The 22,614-nt window shown below is 42.3% G+C and overlaps 1 protein-coding gene across 3 annotated transcripts in view; it reads left to right on the top strand.

The window, feature by feature from the left end:
- The first annotated feature begins 15,870 nt into the window (after positions 1-15,870).
- UBR2 (ubiquitin protein ligase E3 component n-recognin 2) overlaps positions 15,871-22,614 on the top strand; it is a 51,258-nt gene continuing 44,514 nt past the window's right edge. For all 3 annotated transcript variants that reach the window (XM_082756429.1, XM_082756427.1, XM_082756428.1), the window contains exons 1-3: positions 15,871-16,006; positions 19,674-19,933; positions 21,735-21,813. In XM_082756429.1, coding sequence (XP_082612555.1) covers positions 15,929-16,006; positions 19,674-19,933; positions 21,735-21,813 — 417 coding nt within the window. In that variant the 5' untranslated portion in view covers positions 15,871-15,928. The remainder of the gene's footprint in view (positions 16,007-19,673; positions 19,934-21,734; positions 21,814-22,614) is intronic.

The raw sequence follows: 22,614 nt of genomic DNA, 5'->3' as shown, positions 1-22,614 counted from the left end.
CTCCTTTTCCTTTGTACTACATGCAAAGGTCTCAGTTGTTTAAAATGTCGAGAGAGAAATGTCTTTCTTCTTTTTTTTTCTCCCAGCCAGCTAGTCATTTTCTAATTTTATTTCTCCTTAAGTGAAAAATACCATTCAGATACTGTAACTTCTCCGTGCTGAGCTATGCAGAATCTATGCTGAGTTTTGGATTCAATGGTTAGCTTGTTTGCTTGCTGGAGTCCTAAGTCATATAAACTGTGTTGAAAATAGAATTAAAACCACAACTCAACATGTGCCTTGCCTCTGTTTGTTTTTTGTGTCTAGTCTGAAGCCCAGACTAGCCCGTATTGCTTGTGATTTCCAAAATGACTTTGGAAAATAAGCAATGTAATGTAACGCTATAGGTTTGTTGCAGCATCTTGACTTGTTCAGCCGATCCACACAAACAAACCTGTACTGAGTTGGCCAGGAGATACCGGATTTACCTAAAGTGTGCGGGTTTGTGTTGCAGTTCTCCAAGTAGAAGCAAACACGTAGTATAACTTAAACCGGAACAGAAAGTCATTATCGGGCAGCCTTCTGACATGCCATAAGCTCGGCCCTATTACTCTGCCATAACAAGCACATCCATAAAACTTCTGAATGAAATAAAGTAGTTTGTTAGCTTTGGACAATATTTCAAGAAAAAGGTGGGGGCCAGACCCCATTCTTTGTAGTCATACTGCAATTTATGAATTGGTCTTCATCAGAAGCACAAAGCCGTAATTGATGCTTGCAGTTTTCCTGATCCGTCTTCTAATCTTGGAGGATTGGAGGATTGAGCTTCCCGGTTTTGAGTAACAAAATATACCTATTTTCAGTATTGAACCTTGGGATAATTCTGTGGGCTTGCCATGATTTTGCTTAACAACATTTTGGCCATGGTTACTGGCAGGTACGTGTGGGCTGCATGCCCCAGGCTGGCCGAGTACCCACTGCCAGCTCGCCGCCGTCCCAAGAGGGAGCGCTCACTCCCTCGTCCCTGCCCGCTGGTTTGGCAGGCTGGTTCACCTCTCCACAGCAGAAGAAGCCTCTCCTTCTGGGCTGATTTCCTGCAGTTTTAGCAGTTAGCTCTGTGCGATGGCAGCCGGGTGCTGGAGCTGCAGGGACGCCCGGCCATGAGTGGGATGGGGAGGGACTGGGGGCAGCCGCTTGCCCCAGCAGCAGCGAGCTGTCAGGGCAGCTCAGCTGCCTTGAAACCTCCCACTGCTTACAAACAACAGAAGAGCAGCAAACGTCTTATGGTAACTGCTATCGCTCTGTTAGATTTTTGTCAGAGATTAATGAATTTTAATTTTTTCTAAGTAGGGCTGTTTTAGGAATGCGAGAAGTACAGAAGTTGGGAAGTGACAGAGGTCTCCGATCATCCTTTGGGCTAATTCCTTTCCGGTACAGGGTTGCTGTGTCATTATCTTCCCAAATGCCTTAAGTTTGCTTAGTAGGCTTTGTCTTGAATTTATGGGCTTCTCTCCCCCCCCAAAAAAAGACAAGACTAAAGAAAAGCAAGGTTGTGGTAGAAGGCAACCTACCTTTGTTCAACAGCTGCAGTGGTTAAAACAAATCCCTTAAGGCTCCTCAATGAATCACATGTATGCAAGCGTCTCGCTGGCCGGAGTCACAGCAGCCAAAACACGGGTGTCTGTCCAGTTTCTCAATTTTGCATGCCTCTTCCCAGACTGAATTTTGAATCGTGGACGTTAGCTTAAGTAATGAATAAATAAACTAGGCCTTAATTGCCAAGTTGGTTGAACAAAACTCATGGTGGGGTTAGTTTTGTTTTAATAAGGAACCTGTGGTCCATACAGCATACCGATACAGGATTCAAGATTAAAAGCAAATTTGCTTTCAGAATCTGACATCCTACATAATGTGGGCTGTGGTGTTTCTAATTGAGTTTATAACTTGCTTAGTTAAAGTTTATCTTCCTGAAAAAGAGTCAATGTGGGGATTTCAAGAAATAGCGCATATGCCCCCTGCTACCCCCTGTTTTGATGTAATTATCAATCGCTTCATGGTTAAATGTTTGAACCTGATTTTTCATTTTAACTTGTCAGCTTTCCAGCATGACGTTGCTGTTTTTTTTTTTCTCTTCTGAGTCAGTTTGGTGTTGTCGGAATGGATTTAGTGAATTGTTTACCTTTGTCTCTTCCCTCTTATAAACGAGAAATACTGGGCCTTGAAGGAGTGACACTAATAGGACAAGAAAAGTTTAAAAAGCTGAACGTGTGTTTGCTGTGATCGTGTTCCCTGTGCATCATAAGGGAAGTAGCCACAGCATCCCATATACCTGCATACAGAAAAACAAATGACAATCTGTGACGTTTTTTCTCAGAAATCAGCAAGTGTATCTATCGTTCCAGTTATCCCAGCGCTCAGGAAGCTCTCTCTGCTTGTCAGACCATCAGGTAATGTTTGCTACCCCTGCCTTGCCTCCATCTTCCTTGCCTTTGTGCGTATCAAAGCGTGGTCTTCCTCACTCATGCCTCCTCTCTCTGAGAAGCGAAAGGTATTGAAAGCTTCCAGGATCAAGCAGCTCTGACTCTCTGGTGTCACTTCTTACCATTTCCATTGCAAGTTAGGAAAAAAAGGTCAAGTTTGTAATGGAGCTGAGTAGCTTTTAGTAGGAACTCAGCAGGGCTCTGAATCCCTGAGCACTACCACGTGTCCTGCAGCCTGGCTAAAGGAGCAGGCTGCGTGGGACAAGCAGTCATCCCAGCGTGGCTGCTGAGAGCTGTCTGTTGTACAGTGGAGCTGCTGCTTTGATCCCAGCTGCCTGGTGAAGATTTCACCAGCAGCCTCGTGTCTGATCTCAGAGCGTGAAAACAGACTGGAGGTAAGACTTCTTTTCCCCTTCACTTTCAGCCAGATCGGTTTGCTGATTGTGCAGCGGAATGAACTGTGCAGAAAATGTGTCCAGGAGGGAAAAGTCTGAAAGCATGTGGCTGTCATTTAAATTGCTCGTGGAAGCCCTGCCCGGTGGGTCTCTTTCCTTGACAGCTGAAACCAAATTAAATCATGACAGCTAAGGTCCTGCTGTCCCCGCCACAAGTCACTGCCCCCAGCTGTGGGGTTTTCTCTCCTGTTTGCACCAACACCAAAGCTTCGTGCTTCCCCACAGGGAGCCAGATCAGTGCCCAGCACTGACAGAAAGCCCGTGCTATTTCCCCCTGAATTGCTTCACTGAATCAGCCGGATGAGTAGCGAGGAAGGCTGTGTGCCCCAGAGTGGGATTTGCAGCAGCACTGGTTTAAACTGCTTTTAATTGTCATGAAGCCATAGCTTCTGCCTCATCTAGCAGATAAGATGCTCTGTAACAATGTCAATGCAGGAAGCAAGCTACCACTTTAGGAGGGGGAAAAAGAAGAAGGAAAAAGAGACGAGGGGAGGAAAAGAGAACCCCCCCAGATCTGTGACTGCAGCCTCCTTTGCATGTGCTGCAGTCAGTTCTGTAACTCCACAATTGACAGTTTTCTCTTCACTAGCACTTTGTGGAGTTTTTCGTCCAGTTTAGAGCAGTTTGTATATGAGGACATCACTTAACTGCTTCCTCCAGGAAGGCCTGAGGGAGCTTTGGTCTGGGTGTGGGTGAACCAGGTCACTGCAGGATGGGGGCACTTGGGGTGCTGCAGGATGGGGACACGTAGCAGCTTTCTGTGGGACCCCAGGCCTTAGCCTTCCTGCCTCTCAGCACAGTCGCGTGCAGGGATAAGATAAAAAAAAAAAAAAAAAAAAGTAAAGCCTGAAAGAGTGCTTTAGGGATGTTTTGGTAAAGAAGTTGCAGATATGCAAATCAGAAATAGTGCCGAGTCAGAGATTTTTTTTCAATGACTTTATTACTGTTTTGCAAGCGCGTGAGAGCTGTAGGGAGGAACGCGAGCTAGAGATGTTGGGAGTTTTAAAGGGGACATTCTTGTTTTGTTCAGTTTGTGTCGGTTCCCATTTCTCTTGGAAGAGCTGCTTCTACGGACATCCTGTCAGGAGTAATGTGTGGGCATGTATGTGCGTGTGCGCGAGATGCAGTGACATGGACCATCTTGCAGATCGTGTCCCAGTGAGTAATGTTCAAGTTCGTGTGGGTTTTTCACACACTCGAAAAAAAAAAAGATGTTTTATTTTATAAAATATACAATCATATGTATTTATAAATTTACAAATGTATATAATATATACATATATAAATTATGTAAGTTTATAAATTATGAATGTATAAACATCTAAAACTCATTTGTCTTCATAAAAATAACACAACTGAAAATTTCATCTTCTTTTTTCTTTTTTTTTTTTTTTAAATAATTTCCAGATTTTAAGTTGATGGTGTGGTTTGAACTATTCTAAACTTTAAATCTGCTCACACTATTACAGGTTTTTGTATAAGTAGATCTGATAGGATCTTACTATCAGGGACCCAATAATGCTCTCCTCATTTTACAGGTGGATAACCTGGGGAACAGAAATAGTCCAACATCATCCTGGAAACTAGCAGCAGTGGTACAATAAGAAACAAAGCCTTCTAAGTTTTCCCTATGGTTATATGCCCAGTTTGAAGTGCATGGAGCTTTGCCTGATGTGCAAGCAGTAATGAGCTTTATCCTCCTGTCTTTGCATGCACTCCTGGTGGTAAGAGTTGAAAACTGCTGCATGAAGAAACATCTTCTAAATGCCATTCTGCTGTTCTGCTGGGAAGAAATACACAGTCCTGTACACAGATAAAGATTCAGTTCAGTTACAGATGGAAACTGCCATTACAGAGAGACACTGTCAACTCAAACTCCAATGAAATGCACGGACAGATTTAAAGTTGAGTTTCCTACAACTTCTGTTGAGTGTCACCAGCAGTCCTCATGAACTGTGTTTGCTCAGCTTTAAATTCCCGTCACATGGTAAAATTGACATAAACAAAAAGAGTCTTGAGCATGGCTTATTACACAGAGCTGTGCTAACTTACAAGGTGTTTGTTGAGTGAGAGAAATCATACCTTCTGAGTATGGGAAGGAAAAATTAAGTGGTTACATGCAAAAAAAAAAAAAAAAAAAAGAAAGAAAACTCTAAAGATAAAAGGTAAACAGTTATGGAAAAGATGGGTGATGGGATTAGAATGAAGCCTGGGATCTTAACTTCTAATTTCAGTTAATCTAGGTCATTTTCTGTAACAGAAGGATAATATCTAAATACAGATATGATTAAGTCAGTGTGGTTCCCTACCACAATGGGTACCATGTCCAAGTCCACATTGACAGCGAAAAACTAGATTAAAGGTTTCCAGTATATGTGGTGAGTTTCAGTCCAGACACAACAGTATTATTTTTTCAGGATTTTTCCCTCATAAGTGGATACAACATTGTAAATAGCATACTACATGTTGTTTGGAAAGAGCTTAGAAGGCTATCTGATCAGAAATATCTTAGTACTTTTATCACCCCACTTTCAGCATTTTCTCAGTTTTCTCTTCTGTATTCCTCAGCACAGAAGCATGTTATTTTGCTGATTTTATTCAGATTTGAATGTACTCTATGTCAGCCTCGTTGAGCGAGTTTAAAAGAAAAGAACCATTCACATGTTCTGCTCTGGACTTTCCCATTCAGAAATGTAACCTGAATTTTTATACAAGCCTGCTATAGTAATGTTTACAGGTCACCTCTAGGTCTTGATGCTTCTTGCTTATTTGTTTCTTACATAGGTGGCTGGGAGCAGATATCACCTTTTAAATGTAAGGATACAGCTGTCATGGTTTAAAAAAAAATACTGTTAACTAACATGCCTGCGCTAATATTGTATATCCAGTATATATACATTATGTGTGTTTATAGATAGTGATGTAAGCCGCTATACATCAAATTGAAATAAGCAGTATTGGTGCACATATTTTTATGGTGATGGAAACGCACTTACAGTAAACGACAAGCACATTTACATTTCTGTGTCGGTGTTTCTGTTTGGTTTCCCCCAAAACACTTGAGGAGTTGAGTCCTGCACTGAAAAACAGAAAGCAGAAAATGCGATGGAGTTACTGTATAGCGGCAGGGAGACTGGGAACTTTGAGAGACTCATAAAGCAGGTTAACAACATGTAATAGAGGAAAACCAATTTGCTCTATAGCCACGGAATTTTTGCCAGCAGCAGCTGAAGGGCAGCAGATGACAATTAAATCTAGGAATAAGTAAATATGTGGAGCCTTACAGTATGTTTTCTGCTGGACAAATTTTGCTTCTAAAGACTAGGAAACTGCCTCAATCCCAATCAAATGGTTTGTGACTCTCCAAACAAATATGGAAGATGGGAAATTAAACAGAGGGTCCCCAAAACAATCTGGGTTGCGCTCCTGATGCAAAAGGTTGGGGCAAGCTTAGGTCTGTGAAACAAAACATCTCAGACTCTTGGGTCTGTTCTGTTGTGGAGAGAGCTAATGGTGCAAACCGGGGGCAAGATTGTTTTCAGAGGGGAAAAAAGACTCTTTTCTGGGTCACTAAGATGTGGAATTTTATTGTAAAAGTTTCTGAAGCTTTCTTCTAGCCACGTGTAGTACTGACTTGCTCTCCTGGATCTGAGAGCTCCCTGGGAACCCTCCAGTGACAGCTGTGTGACCTAGGGGCTGGAAGGCTCGTCCCTTAGTCTGTCGTACCCACAGTATTGCCAGTGTGCTAGAAAAGCATGAAATACGGGGAGTTGCTTCTAGGGAGGGAAAAGAGGTTTCTCAAACCAAACCTTTGCTTTAGCCGATCCGTTGGTCTGCATAATCCATTCCTCTGTATTCAGAAAGTCTAGCAAAGGCAAGAGGTACATTTGTGTTTTTCTGGTTATATATTTTACCACATCTGCATCCTCTCACTGTGTGAACATCTCTGAGCCCCTTGGAAGGACAGGTACAGCTCCTTGCCTTTTTGTTTTGAGTCCCACGCCGCTGAATAATCTGGCAGCTAGTGATAGCTGAAGATTGAAACATTGATAATTCTGCTGTACCCCAGAGGGAGGCAAAGCAGCTAATTATACCTGCTGGTGCATCAGTTGAGGAAATCCCCAGATAGGCAGTTGTGGGTGTATTTCACTTTCTTTGCACTACTTGAATGATGTACTGGGAACAAAGGAGGGTGAAACAAACAAAAAAAAATCAGCCCCTAATTATTCATTCTGAACTTGTGGCCTTCTTAAAATATGCCCAGCCTGGGGAGTGAGCACAGGGTTGAGTGAGGCTTGTCCCAGACTTGTTAAGACTGCACTGTTAGAGGCCATTCTTGTTGAAGCGCCTGCTGAAACCTCTCGAATCTGTGTGTAAGGGTCGGTCCTGCGTGGAGGTCCCTCGCTAGTGATGTGCCAGTGCTTTTACCCTCCTGTTACAGGCTATTTGAAGATCTTGGACCTGTTCCACGCTTGAACTCCAAGCATCTTTGTTGTCTATCTGACCTTGCAATGTGATAGGCTGGAAACTTTTACTGCCTGGCTTTTTGTAAGGCTTGTTTCACAATCTGGGTAATGTAGATTTCTCTGCTCCCCATTCCCACTTCTGTAATGTTTATCGTATTGAATTGTATGTCTGGTTTGGTGTTCATTTCTGCAGCTTCTGCCTACGTTTCACACAGTTCTTCATCTTATCTGCAATTGCTATCTCTACTCTCAATCAGCTCATCTCTTTTTATTAGTAATAGATCCAGTCAGTTCGCATGCTGCATATGCTTTAGGATGGTAATGTCTTGCCTTGCCAGCAAACAGATTTTAAGGCTGAGATAACCTATATGCTCGTCTGAGGGATGTGAAAACAATTTTATGAATATTGTTTACGAAAACTGGGTTTTGCACAGCTTCAGTAGTTTTCACGTTCTGTATCTGACTGCCCTCAAAGAAGCAACAAGTAGAGCTGATGGCATTGCAAGCCCCTTGTTTACAGCTGGCCATGACTAATCGAACACCAAAATTCTCAGCTTTTCCCTTGCTTAGCACTGCGAGGACTGTTTTCCTTAAATTATCCTGCATCGCTTTTGCTCCAGTTTTACCTCTGATTATACCTTCTCTCCCTTTCCTAATTTTCTCTTCTACTGACGCTGTACTAGGCATAAACATTCTTCATAAGGAAATCAGTGAGATGTTTGTAGTTCATTTTTTATGCCTTAGATTTTGTGCCCAGTACATAATGATCCAGTTACATCTCCACTTGCGTGCTGTGACCCCGGCTTTCCACTTCTCCCCTCTGCTGCCAACAAAGCGAGTTTATTTTCTAATAACCTCAAGTGCCTCCTTTTATCCTTAACTCTCTACAGATGCGTCCCTCCTCCTCCCTTGCTGGTTTGATTCTCTTTCAAGGATCCTCCGCTTGGGGTTTTGCCCATCTCCTGCCTGTCCCACGTTGTGCTGCTGCCTGAGCCAGCAGCGGGCAGGCAGCTCCAGTCCTGGTCCCAGTCCTGGTCCTGGCCCCACGGCCACAGGCAGCCCTTGCCTGCTGGTGGCTCCGTGGGGCTCATGGCCAGCCTTTGGGCGAGTGGTTTGGGAGCTGGCTGGGCGCTTTTCCCTCTGCAGACAGATGGATGGGCGCACAGAAGGGCCACTAATTGCTTGGTGCAGGCTTAACCATGGGCAGAAAAAGGGGGCTTTTGTGTGATTGTCAGCCCCTCCCCGCTATTTGTACGTGTTGGTTTTGTGTTTAATAGGATTACATGACTTCTTTGCTCTAGATGCCAAAATGGATGGCTCCTTTCAGTAATAAAACAAAGCCAATAACCTGAAAGGAACCACGGCTCAAAAGCACAAACTTGACCTCTGGTTGACCTTGACATTTACAAACTCAAAAGAAGTTTTCTTTGAGCAGACAGCACAAGTCAGCCAGGCAGCGGGGCGGAGGAGAGAATGGTTTTGTTGCTTTTTGATTACATTGTTTAAACCAACATACTACATGGTTTACAATACTTCATTACAACGTATTAGGGCCTGGAGGTGATTTAATGTCTGTTTATAACTGAGACTGATCTTGAAATAAACAAATGAATGTTTGGAAAATGGATGAAGCCGTTCTGCTGGAGACAGCGTTAAATGCATCTCTGAAGAGTAAATCGTGGACGTACAGCACTTAAATGTTTTTTATTTTTACCTTCGGTTGTATTTTGGTAGTTTTATCTAACAAAATTAATCATGTTGTGGTAAAAAAAAATAAAAAAAATAAAAAATCTAATTGGTTAGGACTGCCAAGCAGCAATGCATTCCTAACAAATTCACAACTTAAAAAGTGTTCAGCCCTTAAAAATCGGGGAGAAAGATAAACTCAAAAACGCTGTAACATTGCACTAAGCACCATGGTGATCTAAATTAAATCTGTTACAACCTGTTCTAATTTAAAACTGCTGTTATGCGAACGAGGGGGAAAAATGAAGAGTTAGTTCACTTGTTCAAAGCATTTTCATATTCCCAGATAAATCTTTCATCCACCCTGTCTCTGCTCGTGGGCTCCCATTTCCTCTGCGTATCCACCGCATAACTGAATAAAAACGCAGTTTCAGCTTGAGCCAGGGACTCTTCCTCCAGCAGCTGGGTATCGGTTCTCGTCCACACAAGCTGGGAGCAAACAACATCATTGAGCGTCAGCCACCCTCGTGTGTCCGGCTCCTCCTGACGCCCAGAAGCTCCTCTGCCAAGCTGTAGGCCGGGGCCTTGAAGGAGGAGGAGCTGCGTGCTCTGGTTTCTTCTGCCAGGGGCCCACTGCTTGTCCTACAAGTCACTTCTGCAGGTGGTCTTACTGGGCACCTCTACAGGTGGTCCTACAAGCCACCTCTACAGGTGGCTCCTCATGCCCAAGGCCCTACCCGCTGCTCCCAGGAATTTCACCACACGTTTCCCCTCTTCTAACACCTGGCTCGCTCCGAAAGTGCCCTTCATTTCCTCAGTAGCAGCCACCAAGAGGTTAAAGCCTGATTTGAGAGGAAAAAAATCTGAAGTTGTACGGCTCCTCCAGTCCCACCGCCCACACCCTTCCGGTTGCAGACTGGAGCGAGTGGGAGCTGCCGAGGGCTTGGAGTGGAAGCCGCTGCAGAGGACTTCTGCGCTGCCATGCCTGTGCAGCGTGTTGCCACCTAGTGCTACGAATATGAAAAAGCAACATTTTTCTTCTGCTGGAGGCTGAGGCTCTTCTGAGGTGGCCATCAAAGTGGTCGTGGCTTTGAAGGTCTACTTCTGGTGAGGACCATCTGGAGAGGAAGCGAGCAGCACTTGGGCTCTTACACCATGTCTTTAATCCTGACCTCTCCGCTCGTCCTAACCACCTCACCATGCCCTATGCCTTGTTATACAACATTAGGTCCCTTAAATTTGGCTATAGTGAGCCCCATGAAGGAAAGGCCAGTTAAGGGGAAGGTCACTGCATAAGCCTGCACATTCATAGGCATCGGAGAATAAGCAGGGGGAAAGGGCGTTAGCTGCAGCAAACATTTCAAGTGGTTCTTCCACCTTCCTGGGTGTCAACGTTGACCACGTATAGGCTTTCTTAGCACCAGCTCACAGAGCTGTTTGTGTTACCGGTGTGTCTAAATATACACCAGCAGCGTTCTGAATTTACAGTGAAAACACATGAAGTCAGGGAAATTTTCTGTGTGTATATTTTTTCCTTCACTCCTGTTTTCATTTTTCCTCTCCGTATAACTCATTAGCTGACTGTTATCTTAGCTCCCACAAATTCTCTTTCAGAGGCTAGCATTTTAACTCACCCGCTTCAGTTCTATACGGTTGACACATTACACTGCAGAAAGCAGCAAGATTATCATGGACTGAATTTGCACTGTATTTTTTTTTCTAAGATGCTGCGTGATGAGAATAAATCATGTTGTCGCCCTGACATGAGACATTAATGAAGATGCACACCCTCTTGCCCTACCCTCTTACTGGATGTTAAGTGAGAACCCTTTCACTGTCTTTTTTCTTCATTTTCGCTGTGGAAGAAGCTTTCTAATTCTGCACATCAGTTTGCTTAGCAATATTGCTGTTGCCTAATGCAATAAAAATCAGTTATGTAACAGCCTTTGCTAGACTTGCACAGAATACTCACCAGAGGGGAAGATGGCCACGGTATCTTTGTGCTTTCCACTATGCCTTCTTTTCACTGTTATTATGCAATATACTCTGCTCTTGAAAAATTTTCTGTTATCATGTTTTTCATGTTTAAAATACATACCCATAGCCTAAGATCATGCAAAGGCAAAGGAGGGAAAATAAATATGCTTATTCTGATTTATTACTAAAAGGGTTGATATTACAGCATTTTTGCTGCAAAAGAACAAAGCATCACCTACGGTTTGTCAGATAGTATTTTTAATACTCTAATTCTGAACCAAATTCTTAAAATAACCTGTGTTTGCAGATTACCGTGTGCTCTTTTGTTCTGAATAATGTCTTGCTTAGTGAACTATGTCTTATCAATCCACCAAGTACTGGGTGTCATTGTTCACCTCATTCACAATTCATCTTTTAATTAAGATTATCACAGGCAAAATTCTATTTTGGTCAGCATAATTTGTCATTGGAATTGGCAGCACAGAAATAAAAGAATTACTATCTGAATTTATCTAAAGACAATGTAGGAGATGGTGACTACAAGCCTACCTCATCCGGCACTGAGGAAGAAGGGAGGGAATGATAATGGCTTTAAAAAACATATTTGCAGTGTAAAAATCACTACTTTGGCCATTCAGTATCTACTAAGTAAACTGTTCTATCAAAATTACTGTTATTAAAAATATAAATCTGAGTCAACACTTAGATGCATGCTTTATTTAGTCGAAAGGATTGCTGACTTTGGGAAAATTAAAGAGAAATGTCTTTGCAGGGTTATGATCTTAGATATAGGTATGTAGCATCAACTTAATGCAGTAAAATGCTGATCATTTGCTTTAACAGTTAAACTTTGAAATTAAGTTACAACTACATCATTGTTTTAGAGAGCAGACATGGAAGGAAATGCTTTTAAAATGATGTTTTCTGTTTGTTTGTTTTTTAATTCTACCAGGAGATGAACCTTTTCCCGGTGAATGCAATTCTGAATCCTCTTAAGACTTACCTTTCCTAATGATTGCCAGAAGACCCCACAGACGTGGGAAAAAATAAGTAGCTCTTTTTAATTTTTCTTTTTTTTTTTCTATCTGAGTCTGTAAGAAGACTGTCCCTGCAGTCTAGATATGCAGTAGTTTTCTATTTGCATTCAAATTAATACAGCAATGCTAAACTGACTGCATTTAAGGTACAGTGAACACGCCAGAAATCCAGACACTTAGAATGCCCTCCAGTGTCCCTTTATCTTATGATTTCATCCTCTCCTACTCTCAAATACTGTGGAGGACTCTGCAACTGGCCCTGAAGATGATCCCACACAAGCAGTATTCAGCCAAGAAGACCATTTCTGTAACCAGAGCACCTTTCTGAAGCACGCACTGCTGGAGTCCCTTTCTCCTTCAACATAGTTGAAGCTTCAACATAGTTGAAGCTTCAACGTAGTTGAAGACTTCAGCTTGGCTGCTGCAGATGACATCTGTCGCGCTTGTGTCAAGAGGCAGTCTTCTAGTATGGAAGATCCTGTTTCATTAGTAGCTTCTAAAATAGTTTTTAGACAGGAACTGCCAGTCTCCACTGCCATAATTAATATTTGCTCAATTACGCTTATATTTACATTGTTTTTAAAGGATGCAGCATTTATTAAAAATAATGGAATCTAATCAAATGAATTGACCTCCAGTCAAAGTGACATTTAGGTTCTGTTTTGCATTTTTCTCTCAGTTGTTGTTGTTTTTCTTATGGCAGAGGCAAGCGGGTGCTTAAACAGGCAGGCCAGAATGTGAAAGAGAGCCAGTATCTGCATCTTTCGTAAACATCGTCTACGGCACTGTGTGCACTGTGTTTTATGCTGGCAGCAAGGTGAAACCCAGAAACATAGCAGCTAGAGCAGAGAAATGCCATGAAGGTTTAATATTATCCTTGTTAAAACATCGCATTCTATAGATTTATTTTCTTCAATTTCTATTTGATAATAAACCTGGAATAAGTTAGACTTTTTGGCAGCAGATAGAGGTGGTGTGTGTCCTCAACCTTAATTATTGTTCTTGAATTTGAATAACATCATTTATTATGAAGTTAGTGGCAGAGACTAGAAGTTATGAAATCTACCCAAAGTTATAAAAAATTATAGCCAGGAACTAGTTAGACTCATATTGAATTAACAGCTTTACAGCCTGCTGTCTTTTTGGGTCCTGCACCTTTCTGGGCAAAATAAAATTCCTTTCATGTTACTAAACCCCAGGATTTTTCCACATTTTCTATACACCTTGCAGGAGAAACCATTAAATCACAGCTTTCTTTCACCTTCTGCCTTCTTCCAGAGATGTGTCATCTTCTGTATTCCTTAGGCATCAACAGTGCATGAATAAGAAGCAGTGTGGGCTTTGCTGATCTTCTGAGGAATAGATAATTATTTTACATATTCTAAGAAAAATCATTCAAAAAGTGGCATATGATTTTAAAATAAATGCAGTAAAAAGATGAACTCTATGTGTAGTAAGGGTACAATCAGACAAAAGGAAATTAAGCTTATTCGTAGAATACTGGGAGGTTAAATTAATATTCTAAATACAATTAGTATTCTAAATCCTTTTATGATTTTCTCATAGCACTGGCTAAAAGCATCTTTTTTTTTTTTTTTTTTTTTTGCCATCAGCCTTTCCAGACGTGTATGTTTCCTTCATCTCAAAATTCACCAGAACTCACAAACAAAATATGTAAGTAAATGTGATGATTTATAAACCCTTGAGGTTTCAGGAACAAGTGCTTATATAGTATGAGTAATGCGCTAGCGTGCACTGCTGCCCCCTGACGCAAGGAGCGTTAAATCTGTTTGGGAGTAGCTGGACAATGGCACGCAGCCCACCCTCTTTCTTTTATTAATATATGGCCATAGATGCATTTATCACTGTTCAGACAGACAGAAGATAATGTCTCTCCCTTGGGTAACTTCGTATTTAAATTATTAGTTGAGAGGAGCGTGAGGAGAAAGTAGAAGTAAGACATAAAAGGGGAAAAGCAGCTATGCATGTGCACTATGAGAATGTTAAAAAAATGTTAAGGAATATAAGCTGCTAACTGGAACTCACTTTTAATGCATAGTTTTGTTGTAAATGAGTACAATTTGGCAATGGCAACATGTACGGCCATCTCTGGCTAGCACTTTGGGCAATTATAACTCTGTTTGTCTTTCCACTTCCTACCTGTTTATTCACCTCTTCCACATTGTGTAAATTTGGGAGTGTAAACTGTTGGGAGCAGAGACTTCCCCAGCACTACTTGCTGGTGTAGGTTCCTCATCTCCGCTTAGGTTTATGAAGAGTGCTGGATGGAAGCAAGACCCACTTTGTGCCCAACGCTGAGGTGCCAACATGCAGACGAGCCTGCGAGTACAACAGCGATACATTTTTCAGGAAAAACTTGTGTAAAGCAGGGACACATTATCTGAAACTAAATAGGCTTGAGGGGGATGTTTGCTTGTCGTTTTTGGTAGTGGTGACTGTTTTTTAAGTTGCAGATGTGGAACTCTTCCTTAATGAGCAGCACTGCCGCTTGGGCGGTGCGTGGCACCCATGAGGGCTGAAGAAGAGGATTTAGAGCTTCTGCAATTTTTGCACTTGGTAACATGTGTCTTAAAGCCATAGTCACCACGTTGGCCTCATTTACAGATTTTTGTTTCTTTTGTGGGTGGAACCTTTTTTTTGCTTTCATGGTCAGCCGTCAGGGTGATCAAAGTGTGTCCCAAAGCCTTAACCAGAGGGTGTGTGTGTGTGTGTGTGTGTGTACATGCATGTGCAAGCATGTGCAAGTACATGCATCTGTGTGTGTGTGTGTGCATTTGTATGTGCCCATGTGTATGTGTGTGGGGCTGTACATGTGTGTATGTCTGTATATGTGTGTGTACAGCTGTAAGTCTGTACATCTGTATGGGTATGTGTGTCTGTACGTATCTGTGTGTCCACATGTGTTTCTGAGTGGATATGTACATGCGTACGTACGTCCCTGTAGATGTCTGTGCATTCATCTGTAATGGGTGCAAGCTGGAACACAGTGGGTTCCACTTAAAGATAAACTTCTTTACTGTGAGGGTGACAGAGCCCTGGCACTGGCTGTCCATAAGGGCTGTGGAGTCTCCTTCTCCGGAGAGACTTCAAAACCCTCCTGGATGCGTTCCTGTGTGACCTGATCTAGGTGTTCCTGCTCCGGCAGGGGGATTGGACTAGGTGATCTTTCAAGGTCCCTAACATTCCCTAATGTTAGTAATCCCTGACAGTCTGTCATTCTGTGATTCTGTGTGTACGTCCGTGTGCGTGCGTGTGTGTCTGTGGGTGTGCACATGTGTGTACATCTGCACGGTCGTGTGTATTTACGTGTGTGTGTAGATCTTGGTGTGCATTTTGTGTGTCCGTTTGCATGTCTGTGTGTGCATATGCCTGTGTGTGTGTGTGTGTGTGTAGATGTGTGTGTGTATAGGGGTGTGTGTGTGTGTGGGGGGGGGGGGGTGCATGTGGGTGCACACATGGCTGTGTATGTACATGTATGTGTACGTGTGTGTCCCCGTGTATATGCGCGGACACGTGTGCTCACACATGTGCGCACATACTTGTGTTTATTGGTGTCAGTGTGTCTGTACACGTCCCTACACGCCCGCCCACAGCGGCCCCCTTGAGGCGCCAGACCCCTCTCTCCCCCCCCCCCGCCCCTAGCAACGCGCGCCGTCCCCCCGGCAACCAGCGCGGCGCCGGGGGCCGAGCCTACAACCCCCAGCATGCCCCGCGGCGCGGCGCCGTGACGCAGCATACCGGAAGTGGGCTCTCGGGGCCGAGCGGCCGGCAGGGCCCGGTTCCGGGGGTCGCTTCCGTGACGGCGGCGGCGGCGGCGGCGGCAGAAGATGGCGGCGGAGCTGGAGGCCGAGGTGCCGGCCTTCGACAGGGGCCTGCTGGAGTGCTCCGCCGAGGAGATCGCCGCGGTGAGGGCGGGCAGCGGCCGGCAGAGGGACGGTGGCGGTCGGGTCGAGCCGGCCGTGGGGGTCTGCCCGGGGGAGGTGGGGGCGCTGGGAGAGGGGGGGCCCTGAGGGGGGATGGGGACGGAACCCGGGGGCCCGAGCCTCGGTTCTGCTGCTGCCTCGGTTCCCGGCTTTGTACAAAGCCCTTCGTGAGTCCGAGCCGTGCGGGCAGGCTGTGCGGGGACGCGTTTTGTTTTCGCTGTGGTGTGGGTGCCCGGTCTGAGGCATTGCCTTTCCCGTGGGGTTGGCTCCGTGTGTCAGAACAGCGGGGCTGCCTCTGTGCGCCCCTAGGATGGGCCTCGAGGGGCTGACCCGCGTCGGCCCCTTCGGAAACAAAAGGCAGCGTTACAGCCCGGCTCACCCCCCGGCTGTGGTGTACCTACAGCGCAGGCAGGGGGATGATGAAATGGGCAAATGTGCGCAGTTAGCACAAACGCAGCCCAGGCGGCCTTATCGCTGTGAGCGGTGGCTGCTTTTCTGGGTCACGCTGCTGATAAACCCGAGGTCCACCAAGTGGAGCACATTGGCAGAATTGCTGCGTAGGTACAGGCGCCATCGTAACCTCAGTCTGTGCTTTCTCGGTTTTATTCTCCAGCACAAGCTACGCTTTGTAGACCTATAGCTGCCAGTTCTGCTCTGTGTTAGGAGTTAAGCACAACCAGTGCTGCCTGATTGTATAAGTGACCAGGGTACTTGGCTTCTAGCACTGTTTTCCTCCTCTTCACTTCCTTTGCCCTCCTTTGCTGCTGGCATTACTTTGCTGCTAACACAATCCCAAGAAAACAAACACTAGTCCACAGCAAGTTACAGCACTTTGCATTTCAATTTCTCGTTGCAGCAACTTAACTATGAATTTCCACAGAATAACAATCAAAAATGATAAATTACCGGTATCTGTAGCAGCACATGAACCTGGAGTGCAGGTGCATTTTTAGCTATTACTTAGCTATTTAGCTATTATGTAGCTAGCAAAAACATAAATAATTTAAATTACACCTTTTAGCTTTTGAAAAGAGTAAATTGAATTGTTTCACGACTTGTTTGTATTACCTGTATTGTTCTTCTAGTATCTCTTACAGAGATAGGGGTTTAGTAGGAACACTTGGTGGACCATTAGATATTTGCTTACATAAATGTTATTTGAAAAATGCTTTTTGGGTTATTTCAAGGCTGTCAAAAGTTACTGCCAGGGAGTAATAAGTCTAAGGGGGGAGGAAATGAGAAATACGCTTCCCTTTCTCAGAAAAAGCTTTCTTGGGAGAACAGAACATTGGCTTTTCTTACATGTGACTTCAGGATCGAAGACAAAGAAAGTTTGCCTCAATATAAGTTGTTTTCCTTGAAGAATATATGCCAAAGTTTTGAGTAGTTTTACTGCACTTCAGTACCTCTAAGGCAGTGATTTAGAAAAGCAGCATGACCTATATGTGCATACATATATATTGTTTAATAGCAATTCCACATGCACAACAGCGTGTTGAGTTGCCTTCCTGGTGGCTCTTGGTGTGACATTTGTTTCCTTGTCCTAGCAGCCCATGCCTCCTGCCTTCCGATACTCTCCTAGCCAGGATTCAGAACTGTGAGAGCAGTTGTGTGTAGAACTGGATCCACAAAGAGAGTTAGGTGTGATGACACTCGGAGTTGCCACGCCTAACTTTCAGGCAATTACTCCCAGAATTTTGGGGATGGGAAAGCCATTTACTTGAGGAACAAGAATTTTCTCTGGCCAGGTATTTGCCTGAGCTTGCAGTGCAGCTAATAGGCACTGTCTGTTTTCTAGGCAGAAATTAGTGATGTGCTACTGATTTAAAAGGTGGAAATTAAAGGCACTTTGCTGAGAAAAGTGCAGGTGTAATTACTAACGTATCCTCTGGAAAATCATCTAAAAATGTTCTTATTTAATAGGAATCATGGGAGAGGCAATGTCAGTTCCACTGTGATTGGGTCATTTCCTGGCAGTAGTAGGTATGATCAAAGAGGATGAAAAGATTCATGAGCAGGGGGGACAAAATCAAATTATTAAATTCTTAACAATGACTTTTTTCTTTTTTTGGTGCAATATTGTCTGCATCCTGGTGGCAATGGTGAGATTATCTCTAAACTTTTAGGTGGATGGGGGCTTGGGGGATCTTTTCCCATGGGCTTCATTGGAAAAAATCCTGGCATTGACCGTCAAAGCAAGATGAACACAGAAAGATTTAGTCGGTTGGTTTTGATTTTAAGGAGTCAAACTGAGGGAAGGAGAAGTGAGGAAAGCATAATTTTATACTAAGAGCTGTATTGACAAATAAATTTTTTTATATGAAGTCCTCCATTAGAAAAAAATAGTAAACGAAAGCATTGCAGTGCATTAAAAACAAAAAGCACAAACTCAAACAAGCAAACAAACGAGACACACCACAAACTACTACCCCTGAATGGCGTAAATGCTTTGCTAACTCTTTGTTTTGTGAAGAACTTACCACAACTGTGTTAGCTCAAGCATAAGTTCTTAAGAGTTCATTGTATGCAATTCAGAGTAAACCAAGCTAAAACATTTGATTATCAAACCTGTTTATTTTGGTATAATTAATTCTTGCTTTTCATGTGCAGTTTCAGGTTGATTCTGGATTCTTTATCTGGAGTTGCCTGGGGGTATCTGGTTGTCATACTTAGAGTGAGAAATGGCATGACGATGAGAAGTGGCGTGCTACAGCTGTTTATATCATACAGGGTATAAAGTGCACACTCGCAGTAAATGCTTGCTCCCATTTATTTATTATAAAAGCCTTGCAGCCTTAATTTGCAGTTTAGACCTTTATAAAAATGTAATCCACAAGGCTGGAGTAAAACAAGTGTTGGCTTTGAGGATTATTGTATACTCCTCTGGTGTGCGTGTATACGGGGGACACACTATGACACACCTAGAAAGAGCTGTGAAGTACAGGGGGGAAAAAAATAGAAAGCTGTTTGTTGGCAGGTTATACAGCAGTTTGGCTTTTAAAATCTCTGTCAGAACAGATTTTAACTGATTGACCGAGAGAATTCATGCATGAAACATACTTGAAATAGTAATTCAGATGAGTTATTATTTTGGTGGTAGGCGAAACAAAAATAGATCCCCTTATTTTCTTAGTTAATTTGTTGAAATTAAATGAGGTGGATGGTTACCTAATGTTGTGCTTGCCAGTCTCCTTGTGCTTTTTGTCTTTGCCTGCTCCGTGCCAACTCCAGGCTTCCGCTGCGCCTCTGTGTCCCCAGCTGGCAGCATCAGTCTGCACGCCGCGTAAATGCAGCCAGCATACCCTTAAAAGTCACGGTGAGCGCTGGGACGTTTCACTGGTCACGCATCCTGGTGGAAAACCTTGAAGAGTTTGAACTCTTAGATCTTGTGTTTTGGAAAACAACAACAACAAACTGCTTTGTGTCAAACGGATAAAATGTGCAGGCTGGTGAACAGATGATTCCTTTCCTAATGTCTGTCTTATGTAATCTGCTAGGTTTAACACTTAGAAGGAAGCAAGGCTTTCTGGTTTTGTAATGCCATTTTAGGTTTTCAAGTTAGAAATAAAAAAAGGCTTCCTGATGGATAGAACTATGGTTGGTATTTTTATTAACATTACTTTTTTACTGTTTCCTTTTATTTTAAAAGAAATGGCTGCAAGGAAGTGAGCTTCAGAAAGAAGTGTATCGGCATCTGGCCTATTATGTACCAAAAATTTACTGTAGGGGTCCCAACCCTGCTCCGCAAAGAGAAGACATGCTGGCACAACACGTTTTGCTGGGACCAATGGAATGGTATCTTTGTGGCGAAGATCCTGCATTTGGTTTTCCAAAGCTTGAGCAAGCGAACAAGCCTTCCCATCTCTGCGGCCGTGTTTTTAAAGTGGGAGAGCCGACATATTCTTGCAGGTAGTTCAAAATGCAATTTCAAAGCATGTCTCGTTTGTGAAGTTACAGAACAAGTTTAGATAGAAATGTACTGTCCTAATGAAAAGGTAATACCTCAAATATCTTTTTAAAGTAAATTTGTGGTTGTGTTTTGTGATGGGTTGGACCAGGAAAATTTAACACACGATGGGATTATAAATGTTAAAATATTAATTAGTATATTGTGGACTGATTTCTGTACAGAAGTAATGCAAGACAAAAAAAGTAATTCAGGTGAACTCTGAGTGATTTCATGGCATTAATCAGAAATAATTGAGCAGGTGCATATCATGGAGTTGAGGTGTTTAAGAAGGGTTTTCAGGCCTCTCATCTTGAGGTGGAGGAGGTGAAATTTGTGGGTTCCTTAGATCCCTGTTACTGTTTCCTGTTGTGTTTTAAGAAATTGCTTTGGTTTATAGCTGGTAATGAGCAACAGTGAGAGTTTAAATGAAACTTTTGTTGAAGATAGAGAATAAATGTTTTATGAGTTAACAAAAATTGTTAAAAGCAGCAGCTTTCCAGTTGTGAAATTTACAGTTCTGCTTCTGCTTTAGTTTATCAAGCCCCCTTACTTGTTTGAGAAATTACTTTGCCAATGGTACTGAGTTTGTCATAAGTTTAGCTCTCTGAAGGATTGATACCCAATTTTGTAGAACTAATCTACTCCAAATTGTTGCAATAAGTGGTTTCCTTTAGTATTTTTTAAAAATGCAGTGTTCCACAAACAGAAATTACTGTAAAACAGAAGAGCTTCCTATATTTCTGCATTGACATTTTTACTTTCAGCGGTTCCTCTGGAGGAAAGAAACATGAAAATGACTTGGTACTTCATGCATATTAAGTTGTGGCTGCCTGATTATCTTCCAGTGATTAACTGGTCAGATTTATTTAGTGAAATGAAATTAAGAAAATTCTTGATAATAACATTCCATAGTATCTATAGTGTCATCTTTTGAACAAAATAAGTTATTTCTCTGAATTGTTGTTTTTAAAATAACCATCATAAGACACTGATTTTCCTGGTGGTCACTTTTACATTGCATAACCTGGGTCCCTTTATTCTGAGGTGGCTTGAAAGCAGTTGCCTTATATAAGTTCATGTATTTTCAGTGTTGCTTTTTTCAGGGAGGTAATTAAAAATAATGCATAACTGTTTCCTTCATTCTTCTAGTCCTTTTTTTCATAGAAATATTACTTCTGTCTAATGCAGCCATGCTTGTAAACAGGACTTAATTATGCTCTCCAGTCTTCTGGTTGAGGAAATTGCATTCTTGGACCTGTTCAGTGAGCTTGTAGGTCTAAACTTGGAAGCAGACGTTTGATGTAATCTGTTGTGTACTGTCTTTCTTTCCAGTGTTCAGTAAAAAAAAAAAAAAAAAGTCTTTGATGGCTGAAGGTTGTTAGTGCTAGTACTCTGTACTCAAGAGAACTTGCTTAGGTTTATACTGTGTACCTGTCTGCACTGCAAGCTGTAATCCACCTGTTTACTTGCATATATGCTTGTCTCACCTCTTGGAAGACAGTGGCTAAGTTAACCAAGTATAAACGTTACCCAAACAAACTTGCTATAGCCTCTTCTGTTTTGAGACCAGATATTTTTTTTCTCCATTTCCATTTCAATTGTTTCCCCCTCCTTGCACCCTATCCCTTTCATCTTTCAGAATAACGTATATAGTAGTCAGAAGGCTGATATTGGTGATATTTGACCATTACCTGTTGTAGAATATGTAATAAAAGTCTAAAAATTTGTTTAATGCTTTTTTTCCCTCTCTCCTGTTGTCAGAGACTGTGCAGTTGACCCAACTTGTGTGTTGTGCATGGAGTGCTTTCTTGGAAGTATTCACAGAGAGCACCGATACAGGGTTAGTAATACTGCTCGAGTATGTGGTGTAGTCATTAATGTCTTTGTATGTGTATGAAACTCCTTCTTTATAGTTCAAACTATAAATGTGTATTTATAGAATATATCCCTAATTTCAAAACATTGGGTGCATATGACATATGGAGTTGGTCTGTGCAATAATCTTGTATGAACTTGAGTGTTTGAATTTGAGTGTACATTCTGAAGTTTAGTATTTTTAAATGCTGAGCAAGGACATTTTATGTACAACAACTAAACTTACGAATGTGTTTATTTTTAATATATGCCCTTGAGTGTGCTTTACAGCATTAAACTTGCTTTTTGCTTGTTTTGAATACGATGATTTTTAGACGGTATTGAAAAACCTTTACCATGAAACTACTATTGTTTTAAAATTATTTCCTTTAAATGTCTAATATTAAATTCTTTACAACATCAGCAATTTTGGTTGTTTTTAAATATAATGTGAAAGTAACAAATTGAAACTGTAGATGCCTATGTCTACTGCTACTAATAGTGTAGATTTATTTTTGTGGTTTTTTTTTTTTTTTGAACTAGAAGTCCTTGGTGTGTTTTTAGACCAGGACGCAAATTGCAGCCTTTCTGTAAATCGTTTTTTGACAATGCTTCACTGCACTGCTGTTAGTGTAACTATGCATTGATTTGATTTACATTGAGTGCTAGAATTTAGAAGGGGAAAAAAAAACAACACAAAACCTGCTTCAGGAAACCCAACCCAATTGCTGCTGTCAGCATGCTTCTAGGAGGTTTTTAGCCTGCAAGCTTGCTTAGGGAATTAGAT

This window comes from Aythya marila (genome assembly GCF_965140915.1).
Source record: "Aythya marila genome assembly, chromosome: 3".
In the NCBI taxonomy this organism is placed as follows: Eukaryota; Metazoa; Chordata; class Aves; order Anseriformes; family Anatidae; genus Aythya; species Aythya marila.
The sequence above is the reverse complement of the archived record's forward strand: the minus strand, read 5'-3'. Positions and strand labels throughout refer to the sequence as shown.